The 17,691-nt window shown below is 39.7% G+C and overlaps 1 protein-coding gene across 16 annotated transcripts in view; it reads left to right on the forward strand.

Moving 5' to 3' along the window:
* Positions 1-17,691, forward strand: part of SIPA1L1 (signal induced proliferation associated 1 like 1) — a 368,796-nt gene that overhangs the window by 278,910 nt on the left and 72,195 nt on the right. For all 16 annotated transcript variants that reach the window (XM_043556489.1, XM_043556499.1, XM_043556493.1 and 13 more), the window contains 3 exons: positions 691-865; positions 10,428-10,531; positions 13,380-13,537. In XM_043556489.1, coding sequence (XP_043412424.1) covers positions 691-865; positions 10,428-10,531; positions 13,380-13,537 — 437 coding nt within the window. The remainder of the gene's footprint in view (positions 1-690; positions 866-10,427; positions 10,532-13,379; positions 13,538-17,691) is intronic.

Genomic DNA, 17,691 nt, shown 5'->3' on the forward strand with positions numbered 1-17,691 from the left:
TTTAAAGTATTTTTTGTGTAGTGGAACTCTGCTTTTAAATTTGTAAGGACTTCCTTTTTTATTTTTTTCAATTTTTATTTTTTTTAAAGTTCACTTATTATATATTTTTTGAGAGAGACAGCAAGTTGGGGAGGGGCACAGAGAGAGGGAGAAAGAGAGAATCCCAAGCAGGTTCTGTGCTAGCAGCGCAGAGCCTGATGTGGGACTCAAACTCACGAACCACGAGCTCATGACCTGAGCTGAAACCAAGATGCTTAACCTACTGAGCCACCCAGGTGCCCCACCCAGCCTTCCCTTTTTAAAAGGCGGAAATTATTGAAAAAGAATTACCTTTTGTTGTCCAACTGTTGTTGTTATTTTTTTTTATAGCCTCATTTTGTACTTTGTAATCCACTCAGAGAAAATTCCCTGAAGTATCAACATCTGTTCTCATGATGTATTATCTTGACATACAGAAAATTTCAATTCATTTTCCTGACCTTTTCTGTTAATTTGTGAAGATTATAATTATAGATGCTGGTTCCACTGTTAGTTTTTGGATTAGAGGACAGAAGGATTAAAACAGAAGGATTTGAAGAGAAGAGACCTGTTAGCCATGCTGGGCATGTGCCCTCCAGGAGTTAGGAGCATCTCAGTGGGGCACAGTGGATCTGCCTGTATTTATATGCCTCGTACCGCCTCTCTTCGCAGCTGAACTATCAGCAGAAGGTAGGCATCATGTACTGCAGAGCTGGACAGAGCACCGAAGAAGAGATATACAACAATGAGTCAGCCGGCCCGGCCTTTGAGGAATTCCTTCAGCTGTTGGGAGAACGCGTTCGGCTCAAAGGATTTGAGAAGTACCGTGCACAGCTTGACACCAAAAGTAAGAAATACTTACACTCTCCTGCTAGGCTTATTTCCGTCCTGCTGTGTTGATGTTCATCTGCTAAATTGCCCATAAAACAATATTGCCATTTACTGCAGAACACCGCCAGGGATGGGGGAGAGGAAGCCAGAGAAGGAGGACGCGGCCCCAAAACATTTGACGACTGTAATCAAAGTAGCTAGGATCGGACTGTTAAAAAGAAACGGTGTTCTCAGAAGCGTGGATGGAGCGATAGGGCAGGGGTGCAACTCACGCGGGATTGCTCCTGGATAGGGTTGTGTAAATGTCACTATAGTTAGGTGAACGTTAGAGCGACTAAAAGTTCCAGAATCTTGTAGCCATCTGGTCATAAGCCCTGGAATTTTTTACTTTCGTTGATTTATCTTGTAATCCCCATGCTTATGGATGCAGTCAATCTTCATGATAAGGGTTTCCTTATTCATTTTTGTCTTCTATTAAGATTGAGGTTTTTTTGTTTGCCTCTTTTCTATTTTTATTGTTCGTACTCTAATTGAATCCCTAAGGAAATAGGCCTCTTAGCTTTGGTATTAGTTTGGCTCCTGAAATATGTTGATTAAGAGCACAATACTGGAACAGTCTTTTTAGCTATGGCTCATGAACACACAAGGTTGTGCACTCCCATTCCCCACGCCGTTAATAAAATAGTTACGTTCTCCAACATCTGTTTAGGTTACAGTGTGTTGATGTCTGCTGTGTGTCTGTGAGGAGGCAATTTTAAATTTTATCTCAGAATCCATCCATGGACACCTATGACCTGTTTTTCTTTGAGAGGGTCTTTGGATTAGCACATCTGTATGGCAGTCTATAGTAATCTCCGATTTTCTGTACAGGAAATTAAATAAGGAGTTGAGTCATGAAAACAGAAAAGCATTCATAAACTCCACTGCAGGGAAGAATTTCCTGTTGCCATGGTTTTGCTGTTGCCAACTTGGAAACGACATGCAGGAGAGACTATTAAAGCCCATAAATAGCCTAGACTCTTAAATATTATTTTAGCGTTCCATACTCTACTTGCAATTGCATAAAACGTTAAATCTTAATATGTCCTGAACTCTTCTTTCCCAGATTTTCTGACATTTGCCCTATACGCTTCATTCATGTTGTCCTAGTTTGCAGTGTTCTATAAATTACCACCACCACGAAGAGCTATATGAAAGCTTCTGGGAAGAGTGTACTAAGCACCCTGCTTCTATGCATGAATGGCCAGATTGGAAATTGATTAAGACTGTGTATTATTTGTGTGTTCACACATTCCCAGCCGCCTCTTGATGATGAAAGGCAACATGAGAAAAGTATAGCAAGACCATACTTAAGCAGTGTGGCATCAAGTAAGACACTGAAATAAAATAAGTACCGTACGCATATTTTGCCTCAAAATCCCAATAGCTGCACAGGCTAGAGGGGGATAAGCCTGGGTTAGCTGACCTCCTCTAGCAGCATACTTGTTCTGTAATATTCAGCAGGGAAGGGTTCCTTTAAGACCCCTAGTAACCTTTCAGGGCATAGCTGATGAGCAGAGGAATGAGCAGACAGTTTCTTTTTCTGTCCTTTCAGAGTGTCAGATTTCTTCCAGGGAACAAAAAGTCGGAAAGTATTTCTATTGTAAAGCTCTAAAAGAGGCAGTTTGCATGTTTGTCTCTCTTACTTCAAGCCAGTAGTGTCAAAACCAGCCTCTGCACGTCCCACAGCTTCTCATTGGCCGTGGCACCCCCAAAGATAAGATTTTGCTCTGTGTGCTAGAAGATAATCTCACCACATTTTGTCTAACCTTACTTTGTGTCAGGAAACTCTCTCTTTCAGTATAATCATTAAAAACAGAAAATGCTGGGGCACCTGGATGGCTCAGTCCAGTGTCTCACTTTTGATTTCAGCTCAGGTCACGACTTCATGGTTCATGACTTCGAGCCCTGTATCGGGCTCCGCACTGAGTGTGGAGCCTGCTTGGGACCCATTCTTTTCTCTCCTCCTCCGCCCCCCCCCCAACTTCTCTGTCTCTCCCATGCTTGTGCTCTCTCTCCCTCTCTCTCTTTAGCTCTCTCTCTCTCTCTCAAAATAAATAAACTAAAAAAAAAAAAAAATCTTCTAAATAAATAAATAAATAAATAATAAGTAAGAGAAAATGTTTTCCAGGACAAGTGTTCCTATAGGATCACTTCTTGTACATATGACAGTGTAGGTGTGATTGGATCTGTGGGTTCATAGTTTCCATCAAATAAAAGTAGTAATTGCCAATCTTCATTTTTTTTCTGTTGCCATCTTCTGAATTTCCAATTACACATACATTAGATCACTCACTAGTGTACCTCAGGTTAATGAAGCTGTTTTAATTTTTTTAACCTTTTTTTTCCTGTGCTTCCATTTGGATAATTCCTATTAGTATATCTTCCAAGTTCACTGTGCTTTGCTTCTACAGTGTCTTAATCTGCTGTTAATCCAGTCCAGTGAAATTTTCATTTGAGATATCGTCATCTTCAGAAGCCAGAATTGCATTTGGTCCTCTTCTCAGTTATCTAGTTTATCTTCATTAGGTTCATGTTGTCCTTTAAATCCTTGAATATATTTATTTTATTTTATTTTTTTAGTGTTTATTTTGAGAGAGAGAGAGAGAGAGAGAGAGAGAGAGAGAAAATGCGTGAGCAGGGGATGGCTAGAGGGAGAGAGGATCCCAAGCAGCCTCCCGGCTCTGCACCCCAGCACGGATGCAGGGTTCAATCCTACGACCACGAGATCGTGACCTGAGCCCAACTCAAGAGTTGGGACACTTAACCGACTGAGCCACCCAGGTGCCCCTCCTTGATGTATTTATGATAGCTGTGTTCAAGTCTCTGCATGTTAATTCTGTCGTCCTTGTCATTTGAAGCCTCCATTTAACAAATCTTCTCTTGCTTTTGAGTTACATTTTAGCGCTGCATGTGTCTGGTTACTTTTGATTGGAGAGTATATATTCTGAATGTTTTCTGGTTGAGTGTCTAGATTGTGTTGTCTTCTTCAAAGAGTGTTGAGTTTTGCTTTGGTGAGCAGTCAAGTTACTTACAAAACAGCTTGATCTTTATGAATCTTGTTCTTAAGCATACCCAGGGCAGTGTTTACTCTCTAATGTAGCTCTGCTACTAAGGCATGACTTTTCTTATGTCTGAGGACCTGCATATTCAATGAGGTCTCTTTACTGTGGCTGGTTAGAACTTGAGTGCCTTCCAACCCTATGTCAGCCGTGAGAATTGTTTGCCTTACGATTCTTCGGTGGTTTTTCTTTGCCTAATAGTTTTTCCCTCTTTCTCTTACTGAGTTATAATTGACATATAGCATTATGTTAGTTTCACGTGTACAACATAATGATCCCATACTTGCATGTATTGTGAAATGACCACCACCACAAGTCTAATTAACATGTGTCACCATACAAGGTTACAAAAAATCTTTTTTCTTGCAATGAGAACATCTAAGATCTACTCCTAGCAACTTTCAGATATGCAATACAGTATTATTCACCGTGATCACCATGCTGTACACTACCCTAATAGTTTTTCTTTGCCTGGCTTGTGGAATCTTCCTCTGTGTGTGCAGCTTCATCGTGAGCCCAAGACTCAAGGAGACCCTTATGCGGATTTCTGAACCTCTTTCACTGCGTAGTTTCCTCCCCTTTGGTATGCTGCCCTGCGAACATCAACTACCTCAGGCTTCCTGAACTCCAGTATATTTTGGCTTTCCCTCTTCAAAGCCGTGCACTGTGCCGCTGTTCCAAAAGTTCCTCCAGGTAGAAAACCTGGTGGGATCAGAGGGCTCATCTTCTTTTATTCTTTTTTCTCTGGGATCACTATCCAATGCTGCCTATTGTAAAATGTCTGAAAAAAAGTTGTTTCAGATATTTCGTCAGTTTTTCTAGTTACTTACGATGGGAGGACAAGTCCCGTACCAAGTTACCTCTGGTGGAAGCCGAGGTCCCAGATATTCTGTGTGTTTGTCATTTCATTTACTCCTCAAAGTGTTTACTAGGTACTGGTTCTCCCCATTTTACAGAATTGGCTTCTTTAGATTAACGTGCCCAATGTTAGACAGCAAGGAAGCACTAGTGAGGTGGAACAGATCCTAGTGCTGTGGTTAAGGAGGTGTTCAGAGAAAGCACAAATGTGGAATTAAATACAGTGAAGCCCAGGGCTCTCTGCCTTGTGCCTGTGACTCTTCCCCTTCTCTCCAGCCCTTGGGCTAAAATTACCCAAGCCAACTCATGAAACAGCTCTACTTGTCATGCATTACAATTATATTCGGATTTTAGTACTTTGGTAAAGGAGGGAAAGGCTCAGAAGAAATGGTTCTTCTCTTTGCCAGTGTTTCATACAAAGTCCATTTTCCTGTTTTCAGAAGTAAGGTCTTTTAGCAAATAAGCTACAAGTGGGGCGGGGTGGAACAATTCTACAAAGAGAAATTTTCAGGAGTGGGTTTTTGTTCCCCCTCCTTACTTTGTTTCCTTATTTGAATGATATAACCTCTAGATAATTACCATCCTCTCATTCTATAGCAAATGCAAAAATAAACTTCCCACCAAGCAGTGTGTTATTTGAAAGCTAGAGACCACCTTCATTTATAACTGTGCATACGGATTATTATTTGGGAAATCATTTCCTGAATGAGGCTTGTTTGTCAAGTCAGAACAGAGGAGACTTTAGGAGCCCTTTGTAAGCATTCCTTCCAAGCCTTGCCTTCATTAATTTGCTGTAGTATTAGTGAATGTTTGTTGCTTCCCCCTTTTGTTAGCAGTGTTTTAAAAACCAAGAAACCAAGGAAATAAATCCTTCTGTATTTGGAATATTTAAACTTCGATAGGGAAGGGGGTAAAACTAGCATTGTTTAAATGCTCTGCATATGCAAAGGGCATTTGGAGTCAGAGACACTGATGAGTGAAGGAAAGGACTCTTTCTTCATCTCCTTCAACTTCAAACTACTTTAACGTAAGGTTTTTCCTCTGAGTGTTTCTGGGATGTGCTTGGCAAAGAAATGAAAATACATAAAAGTCCTTGTTTAAGGAGACTACACTTTTTACCTCAACTGCACAAAATTCCAAATTCTAATCAACACATTTCCTGAGCATCTTTTATGGGCTAGCACCTCTACATACGTTAATTCACTTAATCCTTACAGCAACAAGAATATCAATGGGCAGAGAAGTGATGTGATTTGTTTGTGGTCATTTAGCAAAGGTGTCACTGGCATTCAAATTCAGATCTTCTTACTTCCAAATTGGGAAGCCAGGTAATGGCAGGTGTCTCGCAAAGTGAGGAGTTGGTAGAAAATACTAGTGGCTGATTCCTAAGTACCAACCCCACACCCATCTTGTCCTTCGTCATCTCTCAACGTGCTACTGATTTTGAGATGCCTTGAGTCCCAGGTATATTCACATGCACCCTCACATATCCTGAAACTGATACCATATGAATGCACCTGCCATGGCCAAGGGTACTGCTATAAACTCTTCTTTATTCCACCCTCATTAAAGCAGAGTAACTCATCTGCTGGCTGTGTGTAAATGTACATTGAAAGAATATTAGTAAATATGATAGATGCCAGAGCAGGTAGAATTCTTGATTTCCCCAAATACTTCATTAGTGAGTGAGTGAAATAGTGCCACAAGGGCAGAAGTGTGTCTCATCTCGAATGATGCCAGTGTTCCAGATGTCCGTTCTTGGCCCTGACCCTGTTTCTGAGCATTGACTTCTGCATTCCCCAGACCCTGAGGCAAGGCTGCATAGACAGGACATCAGGGGTCTTAAAGGGTTGGTCCCCAGCAGCCAACTGACAATGATTATATTTCAAGTTAAATAAAAGGATAAAAATGAGATCTACAGGCTATCCGACTTCATCTTACATTTGATGTGTTCTCTAGTGGTGAGGACATTTAATAAACGGAACTTAAGCTCTCTTCCTTCTGTTGACTTTATTTAGTCTGCATGAGTTTAGGTAACAAGATTACTTTTCTCTTGTGTTCATAAATATTTAAAACTAGGAACTTTCCTGAAATCAAGTTGCGTAGGCCCCTTGTCCTTCATCTAGCTTTTCTTAACTCTGGATACATCCGTTAGTGACTGCAAAATGGTTGTAAAAAAAATCTAATTACTTTTCCTTATCCAGATTCATATACATACACTTTATCAACCAAGTTTCAGTCTACAGAAAAGTAAAGGAGTTGAGCCCAAAAGAGAAGTCAGAGATGATTATGACACTGCCTCTGAAACTGCTCTACAAATGTATTAACCTATTCATGCCATTCATGGGGTTTTGGAGTGATGAGGGTCTGGAGCCGATGGCCAAGAAAGAATTCTTGAGATGTTTTTGGTGCAAAAAGGTGATTTTATTAAAGTGCAGGGACAGGACCCATGGGCAGAAAGCTGCACTGGAGTTGTGAAGAATGACTGGTGATATACTATGGAACTGGGGGAGGTAAAGGCAAAAAGGAGGCCTCCAGAAGGACTTTCATATACTAAAGACTGATAATATACGAGAGTCCTAGCTCTTGTCAAGCTAAGGTTGTTTTCCTTCTAGTAAGGCATCGGACATTACAACTGTAGGGGGTTCCTGGAGAAATGTTATACTCTATATTTGTCTCAAGTATTTGTCAAATGGGCTGCAGGTTATAAAGAAATTTAATTTTACCTGCCATTTCCTTCTTGCCTTTGTTCCCCACATCACTGTGGAGGGGAAGGTGATGTTGGGGCTCCAGGAAACTGAGTCTATAGGTTTCTGGAGATTAGGCTATTGATAAGATTGCCTTTTTCTAGTAATTTACTAAGACATTTATAAACTGATGGAGACTTGTGTCCTACATGACTGTGATCTCTTACTAGTTGACCATTTGTTTTCTTTCCTTTCCTTTGTTCTTGGGCAGCCCAGAGTGCCTGGGGAATGTCACATGTATCCCACCTGGGGGGCAGGGGAGGAGGGTGTGCTTAACTTGTGCTTTGTCCTCAGCTTGCCTTGTGCTGTCTCATCACAGTCTTCAAATAGAAATGCCTAATGTAGGATATTATCCCATATCTACACTTTTTGAAAGCAGCAGAGAAAAATATTATCGTTCCTTAATTATTCAGTGTCTTCTTATCATCTACACTGAATATTAGAAATTTTACTTTCCATGACTTAGCATAGAATGTTGACCTTATTAGTGGGTATATGCCACCCACTGGTAGTATGATTTGGAGGCAAATCCCATGATTATTAAGATGACCCGTAAGATGCCCGAATTTACTTTTAAAGCTCCATACAGATAAGAAGGAGCATTATCTTCTTTCCACCCCTCTTCTCAAGCATATTTCCCATTATAAATTTTTCAATATACATATTCTTTACCCAGAGCAAAATGGAATTTTGTCATTTTCATTTTTTCCTGATTGCCATGCCGATTAAGTTTTTCATGGTTTCAGGGTTTCCGGGTCCCTAAAAATATAATAATAGAAACATTGGATGCTTTATTCTTTGGGAAATATAGCAAACATTCGTTTTCCATTCTTTCTGGTAACATTTAACAGTTCTGTTACTTATATAGTATTTTCAGGATTTTGAAATTCCTTATGGCTTGGAAAGGAAAATTGCATTGTTTTGCCTCTTGTTTCATCTCTGAAGCTTTTGGAACTGTTCAAACTGTTTAAAATTATCAGCAAAACTTGAGGGTTTCCAAAGGTCCCCAGAAAAAGGCTGGTCAAGCAGCGTCTATTACATAAATGAGGCACGCAGAAAGGACGGCGAGAGTGGGCCAGAAGTAGAAAAGCAAGGTTACCTTCAGTGTTGTCTTCCACATCAGCTTTCCTCTCTGGCAGTAATTCTTTTAGAATTAGACAGACATACAAAGCAAAATGTAACACATGAGTTCTGGATGACAGTCTCTTTTCTAGTTCATTAATTTTGCCCAAAATTGACTTGAAACACATGTAAGTACACGTCAAAGCTGACACATTCGCTTTAAGGTTTAAAATGTACTAATCGGTTCAGAAGTTATTTATAAGTAGAGCCCTTAAAAGTAGATGTGTTCTTCGTACTTGAGGCGTGTCTTAGTCCAATTATTTATAGCAGTAATTTATAGTTTTTTGTGTTGGTGGCCATTAGCATTTAGAAGATACTTTTTTCTTGGGAAGCTATCTGTTGGTAGATATTTTAGCAATTTTTTGAAAAATAGTCTGTGCTTTATTTCAGTTTTAGCTTGTTTTTTTAACCCTTTGCATTTTATGTCAGCTTCAAAGATTAAGTTCCTTCAAGAAGCTTGAGGCTGAAGCTCCAGGCTCTAGAACATGTTTACAAGCCTGTCTGCAAGCCACCATTGTGGTCTGTTTGTGGAGCAGTGCCTAAGGGCAGCAGAGCTCCTGCATCACAGTCACCCTGGGGGTGTTTATTAAAATAGATTCCTTTGCCCAGCCCTGTACCGACTGTGCAGTATTTCTGGGGGTGGTGCATGCAAATCTGCCTTTTAAACCAGCTCCCCAGATGCCAGTGTGCATGCTAAATTTTGAGAACTACTGCCTCTTGGTGTATACCAGAGGCTTTGTCTTGCGGCTTCCCCGAAGTGCAGTAAAATGTTCTGGTCTTCAACGGTATGGTTGATGAGGCTCGAATTTACCCAGAATGAACAAACAAACGCACTAATGTCATTTAGCAGCCTGCAAGTCCAGGTCCTTTAAGATCAGAGACGCTCCCTTTCGGTTGGACAGCTAATAATTCTCTTCTCTGGTTTCTGGTTATTTCTGGGCAATTGATTTGTTGATGATTAAGGGAGTAGAGGTTGCTCTTACTTAAGGAAGATGAAAGCAGAACACAGTCTATAAAAACTTGTTGGACATTGCTTATAATACCTTTGTTATTCAGGTTACAGACCTTTTAAGTTTTCATCTGTTTGTTAAGAATAAAACAACTCTCTTGCTTGAATCAGAAATATTGGAAAAGGCGTTCTTAACCTGACATCTGTGGAGAGTTCAGGGGTGTGTGAACTTGGATGGGAAATCATTTTACATTTGTTTTCACTGACCCCTAATTAAAATTTAGGACTTCCTTCAATTATGAATGTGGGCAACAAACCACAGTTGCGTAAGTTCTACCTATGATTGTATTGCAAATTGAAAGCATAGATATTTCCATATTGTATTTTTTTTTGGAGATCCCTCAAACTACTGCTTATGCACATCACTACTTCAGAATTATAGTAGTTCTATTCGATCAATTGCTAAAACTTGTTACAGAAATCTAATGCTATTATAGTTTAAAATTATTTTTGATAACTATTTCTCAGTATAATTGATTTCTATTGAAATCAGATGTAGTTTGTTTCATGCATTTACAAATACTGTTCTGAGGAGGGACCCAGGCTTCCCTGGACCGCCAAAGAGAATCAGATACAAAAAATGGGTAAGAACACTGATGCTAGTTCTTACCTAGCATCTTTTCATCCTAAACGATTTCCTTTGTTTTCTTTTTTTGGAGATATTTTTCTTAAATGAACTATTTTTCCCATTCTTACAGTCATCTCATCATTATATCTATTTTTTTTTTTTTTTTACTGTAGCTGACTCCACTGGAACCCATTCTCTGTATACAACATACAAAGACTATGAAATTATGTTCCATGTTTCCACCATGCTGCCATACACACCTAATAACAAGCAACAGGTAAGAGATCCCGGTGTTGTCTGTGTTTCCTACCCTTTTTCGTTTCCCCCAGAAGCCTAAGTGGCAAGTTTGTAAAATCTGAAACCAGAATTGAATGTTGCACCTGTCACCACAGCAGGAAGCTTTTGTACTTTGCGGAAATAACGAATAGCAAATGAGCTGAAAACAAATGAAGAGACCCAGATTCTAGGTTAACAGCCAGCTGGATGGCTTTGTGAATTAATCATTTGCTTTTCACCCACGGGGATTGAGGTTTTCATGGAATCCGAAGAGAACAAGTTAAAATCATGGTGATTAGGTGACCCTGCAGTGTTGCAGAGAACATGTATGAGTGGGTGAAGTTTCATCTCAAGAGGCCAGGGGACAAAGCAGGAAAGTACTGATGTGTCATTTCAGATTTCAAAGGAGGTTTGGTACACTGACTTGGAGAAAAATCAGAATAAATGTCCGTGGGATCTCAGAAAAAGGTTTTTTTCTTAATGTTTGTCAGGAGGACAGCAAAGAACATAAAAAAAAAAAACCCTTGCATTTGCATACATCATACACGTGTCTTTTAAAAAAGTCTAAAAGCACAACGCCTATTACTAAAATGTGGTCGATGAGGTAGTAAATGAAGACACTAAGAAGTGACGCATTGTTACAGAGCAACATGGAAACTGGCAGTATTGTTTTGGAAGGTATCTGGTAGTTGTTTTTTAAAAATATTGCAAAATAAATGATGCCAAACTGACATTTAAAAGAGTCAGAGAGCTAACAGCGTCTCCTTTCAAAAGCTGTTATAAACACAAGCGGTCCAGTATTCCCTCTGACCTTAAAATGGATATAGATTTTGTTATTGTCAGCTTTTGTGCTAACAGAACATAGGCCAGCTGCAGAATGAATCACACTGTCTTTCACAAAATTTAACCAAACACTGATCTGATCTAACACTTTGTCACTGCAGGTGTGATTAAATCGCAAATCCAGGTAATGAGATTTTGCTTTGCTATGATTACGAAAGTAATCAAAAACAGGCAGCAAAGCAATGAATCAGCTACAAATCTTAAAATAAACCTATTGAAGATAAATTCCATGATCTAGAACTTGTTGACAGTTCGTTTTATGCAAATTCCAAGTTCTACATTACTCTGATAGGAAAGCATCATGCTAAGAAAAATAACGTGTTTCTTACTTTAACCAGTAAGTGGTCAAAAAACTTCAGGACATTCACAAGTAGTATTTAAAGGCTGAGTACACAGCAGAGAAAGGGAAGATGTAGGGAAGGGTGAAAATTTTAGTTAAGATTCAATTAAATGAGTTGAAGTGTGTTGAGCAGCATGAGTTGGCATTAAAATGGACAGCTGTCTAAATTATTTAATTTGGGGGTCCAGTCAAGGTGAAAGTGTTATTAGGTCCTATTTCAGGATAAAAGCGTGATTGGTACTGCTGCATTTTAAGAAATTTTAATTCGCTAGCTAGAGAATTTATTTCTTCTTTGTAGGTCACTTTATGCTTGGGGAAAAAAACAAAAACAAAATATCTTTTAAAATCTTGTGGCAGGAATTTGTTTATAAATACTGTCTTTCATTATATAGAATGTGAGATGGATAGATGGATTTATTTCTATTTGGGTCCTTTATTAAGATATTAGTGTTACATATCAAGCAATATTTGGAGTAAAGAATGACATTGCATCCAAAAGCAATGACATCATGTATGCAGCAATGACATAATACATAGACAAATTGTATGCCCGAGATTCTGAGTAGATTAATAATGTTTAATAATGGGTACATTCTGTGTAACCATCAGCACAGACCATCTTTATTTCTGTAACTTCCAATAATATATCATGTTTAGAAATGAAAGTAAATGGCCTCATTAGAGGATAATTTGGGATGCTTTGAAATTCCTAAGGTTGAAAGTACATTTCTGGAACATTCTAACTCCCAATTCTCAACCGTAATCTAAAAGGCTATTGTTTCTCCCAGCTAACAGCTAATACTAGATCATTGATTTTACTTGTATGTAATTTGTGTAAGTTAAAGTCACTGGCGAATTAAAAAAAAAAAGTTTATGAATGTAAGCTTATGCCTAACAGATAGTTGATATAGTGTTATATCTCATTATTTTCCTCCTTGTAAGAGCCTCTATATAATAAATACGAGAAATGCAAGTTTTGTTCAACTTTTTTTTCACACTGTTGACTTAAATATGTAATAAACCCCACTTGGAAAGTCACTGGCCTAGCATGAGTTGGGGTGCCTAAATTTGAAAGCCACCTTCCAAAACACTTTTTAATGTGAAACAGAAGGTGGTCTTAAGCAATTTAAAAAACTATTTAGACTTGAAATTTGACCTGCTTTGAAATTGTTACATTTATATTCTGGAACATTAGTAATTTCTGCACTCCCAGCTCGTGGCACAAAAAACATACTGGAAAACACCTTAGCCACATTTCTTTAAATGAAGTGAATTAAACCAGAACATAAATTGCAGTGTAATTACTTCAGCCATTCTCATCTCTAAAAAAATCTTCCCTGTGGCAAGTTTCTTTCTTCTGTGAAAATGGAACAAAACTGTTGTTATGGAAACTGAGAATTTGGAGATGCTGGAACTTGGCATAAGATGCCAGATATTGGTTAGCTCCTGAATGGGCTCTACGTTTTATGCAAATTTCAGAATATTCATTTCTGTAACCTTCCTCGGAGGGAGTAAGATGGGCTAAATTATTGACAGTAACTGTAGATTACCTACCTTAACATGCCCTGATGAATGGTGAATGTTTTAAATACAGTTATGTAAGGGAATTGGGGAGGAAAAAAGCAGAGTGTTGTCATTTATGTCGTTTGCTTATTTTTTCTTTCAGCTCCTACGGAAGCGGCACATTGGAAATGATATTGTCACAATTGTTTTCCAAGAGCCCGGAGCACAGCCATTCAGCCCAAAAAACATCCGATCCCACTTCCAGCACGTTTTTGTCATCGTCAGGGTTCACAACCCCTGCACCGACAGTGTTTGTTACAGGTACCTACCTGCACCCTGGTAGCAGCCTTGTGGGCGGGGCCAGGGGTCACGTGCGGGGGGGGGGGGCATCCTGCTCCGCTTGCTCAAGCAGCAGTGGGAAGTCTATTGCCATTTACTTCTGTCTTTAAACTATGTGTGCGGATGGCCGATTCACGCGATGATGTCACCCGATGGCGTTGACATTGCCCAGACACGCTGGTTAGACACCTGCTGTTTCCATTTGCACCTCCTCCTTAGGTGGTGTCCTTGGTCCATACCATCTGGTCACCAGCTAATTACTCATCTTGCTAATTATACTTTGCATTTGGTGTGGCAAGAGCAGAGAAGAATGATGTAATAAGTAGAGAAGTTTTGTTTTAATTACTATTGTCTAAAAAGCCCAGACCCTTGCTTTAAGACTGGTTTGATTCACTCTAACGTTTCTGACTACAGTCTTCAAAGTATTTGTATGCACTAGTAAGCACTTGGTGGAATTGTTTCAGTGTCCCGTGTCGACCCAGTCTCGGGAGTGTCCGACTTCAGGCATCTATCTGCAAGAGGCCTTTGGGCGTTGACAAAGATAAGAACCTGAATTGCTGGGTCAACATGGTCATAGTACCAAGAAGATGTGTCAGGCTATTCTAGCATTAACAAGATATTTCTAATAGGAATCTGTCCGTTTAAAGTAATGGAATTTTATCCTGTCTTTCCATCCTTAATTTGGAAGATTAGGCTTTGCTAATGCTGGATATTTGTTTTTAAATTAATAAAGCCACCTACCCAGAAAGTGGCCAATACAGACTGACAGTTGGTTTGTTGTGAGAGCCACAGCTGTCTACTTTTGGGAGTCAGTACAGGTTAATTACGGGAGGGGAGCAAGCAAGCTCAGGGAACAAAACAAGGAAAGGTTACTCCGGACTGCTGTAAACCACTACCTTCCTTGCACAGCCCGTAATAACTGTATATGTTGGGCTCTGGTGATAAGCCCAGCACTATTTCTAGGCACTTTACATGGGTTGCCTCATTTAATTTGTAAAACCCATGCATTAGGTACTGTTTTTGTCCCCCGTTTTCAGGTGAGGAAGCTTAAGCAGTGGGGCTAGGTCCCTGGCCCGAGGTCAGCTGGTACCAGGCAGTTTAGATTGTAATGCACTAAGTCTGATTCTAGAGCCCAGCCCCTTCACTGCTCAGCCATGTTGCCTCGCTCACATGCCCTGTGAAGCACGGGTCTTTGCTGCCCTTGCTGCTGACCTACAAGCTGCTCCAGAACTCTGGGGCTAAGGGGGTGGGAACTCCAACAGAAGAGACCTAGATCTGCAGCCTCTTACCAAGAATCTGGTCCCTGGAAGCTGCTTTATTTAGAATAACATGGCTATTATTTAGAATAGAATGACAGACTTAAGTGCAGAACATTTGACTATACCTGGGAGGGATGGCTATTTGCACTTAGAAAATATCCCCAAGCAATTGAAACACATTCTGTACTGGATTTATGCAAGGATTTCATGGAACTCTGATAGAAAGCTAACCCCTTTTGGAATGGTCACTATGACGTTTGGGAGTGAAAAGCTTCGCGGTTTGTTTTAGAGATTTCTTCTTTAAAAGCCATTGTCTACATAAAGTGCCGTCTAGTAGAACTGTAATGCAAGCCATGTATTAATTTTGTATTTTTTAATAGCCATACTTTTTAAAGTAACAAGAAATGGGTAAAATTAATTTTAGCAGTATAGTTTTTGACCCAATAATACATTTTATTTACCTGGTATGTCCAAATAATTATTATTTCAATAGGCGATTTTTAAGTTTTAAAAATTACGGACCTATTTTACATATTTTTGGAGTAAGACTTTGGAATCTGGAGTGCATTTTAGAGTTACAGCTCATCTCAATTAGGATGTTTGATTTTCATTGGAAATAATGTTTAGATTTCATAAAAGTTGCAACTGGAAAAGTTGACTCATATACTCAGATTGTTCCAGACATGCTTTTTAAAAGCTTTTGAATGACTGAATTGAGTGTCACTTTTTAAAGTATGTAAAATATGGCCAGGGTAAGTCTAAATAGACTGATAATGAGGAAAGGTCTCTCAAGCTTCTTCAACACTTTGCTAGGGAAGGAAGTGATGTCTGTCTGATTCTTTTTTATTAAAAAATTTGTAATGTTTATTTATTTTGGGGGGGTGCAGGGGCAGAGAGAGGGAGAGACACAGAATCCAAAGCAGACTCCAGGCTCTGAGCTGTCCACACAGAGGCTTGAACCCACAAACCATGAGATCATTACCTGAGCCAAAGTCGGGTACTCAACCAACTGAGCCACCCAGGCACCCCTGTCTTGTTCTTTTAAAACTCCCCACCCCAGCCTTGAAAACCATGCTTTTTGCTATCTCTCTTATTTTTAATCTGCTGCCTGGCGAGCCCATCTTCTTAGCCCTACCATGCAATGTGATGCTGGACCCTTTGTGGGAAGACAGTGGACACCCCAGCTCATGGCACATGAGCTGGCCTGGGATTTCCTAGTTGCCAAGCATGTTTGAAGACCCAGTGCCCTGCTTAGAAACTGTGAACTTGGGCCTTTTGCAAATCCAAGAGCACGTACCAACTTGCAGTATCACTAAAAGGAATCACAAGAAACGAAAGTAGAGATCTTTTCCTGTTATTAATTTGAGGTATACTGATTGTTCTCAGTCCATCTCAAAGTGAGGTAGGCATGTTTCCCGAAGTGTGTGGGGATGTCAGGAGATGCTTCAGGTCCCAGAGCAGATAGGGCAACTCTCTTGTAGTTAATGCTTGGGGGAAAGAGTGTGAAGGGTTTATGTTCTCTGAAAATAAATGTATCATGAAGCAGAATAGGTCTTCCAAAGAATTTCTGTACCTGTGAGTTTTTCTCATACCCCAGCCACTCCCCAGAATACTAAGGATATGAAGTTATGGGCCTCTTTCATTTATTTACTGTACTTTGGTTGAAAAGTTTATAGAGCTGCATTGATTTCTACTAAATTAGATTTAAATCTAATTTAACTCTACAGTGATTCAGTTAGAGGGATTCAAATACTTTTTATCATTGAAAATCTCTTGTTCTGAGCTTTTTCCCCAGGGAACACTCACATTTACTTATTGACATCTCCTTGGTACGTGTGCTGAGGAAAGCACAAAAGGGGTTTTCTCAAAGGAGCTTCTTGCTGTGATCAGGTGGAGAAGTGCGGGGCCCGTACAGGCTGAAGTTATAAGGAACGTTGAACTGACAAAATGGGGTTTGGCATATGTTTTAGAGCATAGATGGAGGAAATTCAGTGGGGGAGAAAAAGAAATAATTCTAGGAGTGGCCAATGGTGTAGACAGAAGTGTAGACAGAGGAAAGGGTGGGGGGTGGCAGGTGCCGGAAGAAGGTGCTACCATAGATGGGGTTACGAGGCAGTGGAGCCCTTTGGAATGCGAGGCCATCCGGTAGCACGGTGTAAAGAGAGCTTTAGGAGAATTCACCCGATGTCACCATGCAAATTAGTTTGTATACAAAAAGACAACTTTGGAACTTGTTGTTCATTTATTTTCACCAGCTCTTTGCAGCTCTTATCATGTGTATGCTAGGCACTCTTCTAGGCCCTGGGATATAATAGGGAAACAACGAGAGAAAAATCCTATGGTGGATGTGGAAATGAGGTCCTGAAATAATGGATGTTCTATCTCTTTAGGGATTGGAAAGTTTATAATTTATAATTTATTTATAATAGGAAAAACTGACTATTTCTAACTAATTCCAGAGACCAGTTAACCTTGAACGGTAGACATAGCCAAGAACTCAGAAATTAATCACTAAGTCTGTACTAAAGCTTATGCTCATACCTGATAAGAGAGCCCCCGGTCTCTTGTTTTATTTGTATCATTACACTGAGCTTAATTATCTGGTCCTGGTTGATAGAGCAGATTAGAAGCAACAAATCAAAAAGATGAAGAACTGTTCAGTGGCAAGGATGTGCTGAGACATCACTAAGTGATTCCTGAGATGTAGAAAAACTCTTCACCTCAAAGTGAAGAGTAAGCACAGCAGTCTGGAGTCATTTGGTTTGGAAACAAAGGACTGAATATACTTAGCTCACCCCTGAGGGCCTCACTTTGTTAAAACACAGTGTAAAAATTTTTCCCAGCATTTTTTAGTAACTCATGAATTAAGAGACCCAG

Source organism: Prionailurus bengalensis, chromosome B3, assembly GCF_016509475.1.
Source record: "Prionailurus bengalensis isolate Pbe53 chromosome B3, Fcat_Pben_1.1_paternal_pri, whole genome shotgun sequence".
Lineage (NCBI taxonomy): Eukaryota > Metazoa > Chordata > Mammalia > Carnivora > Felidae > Prionailurus > Prionailurus bengalensis.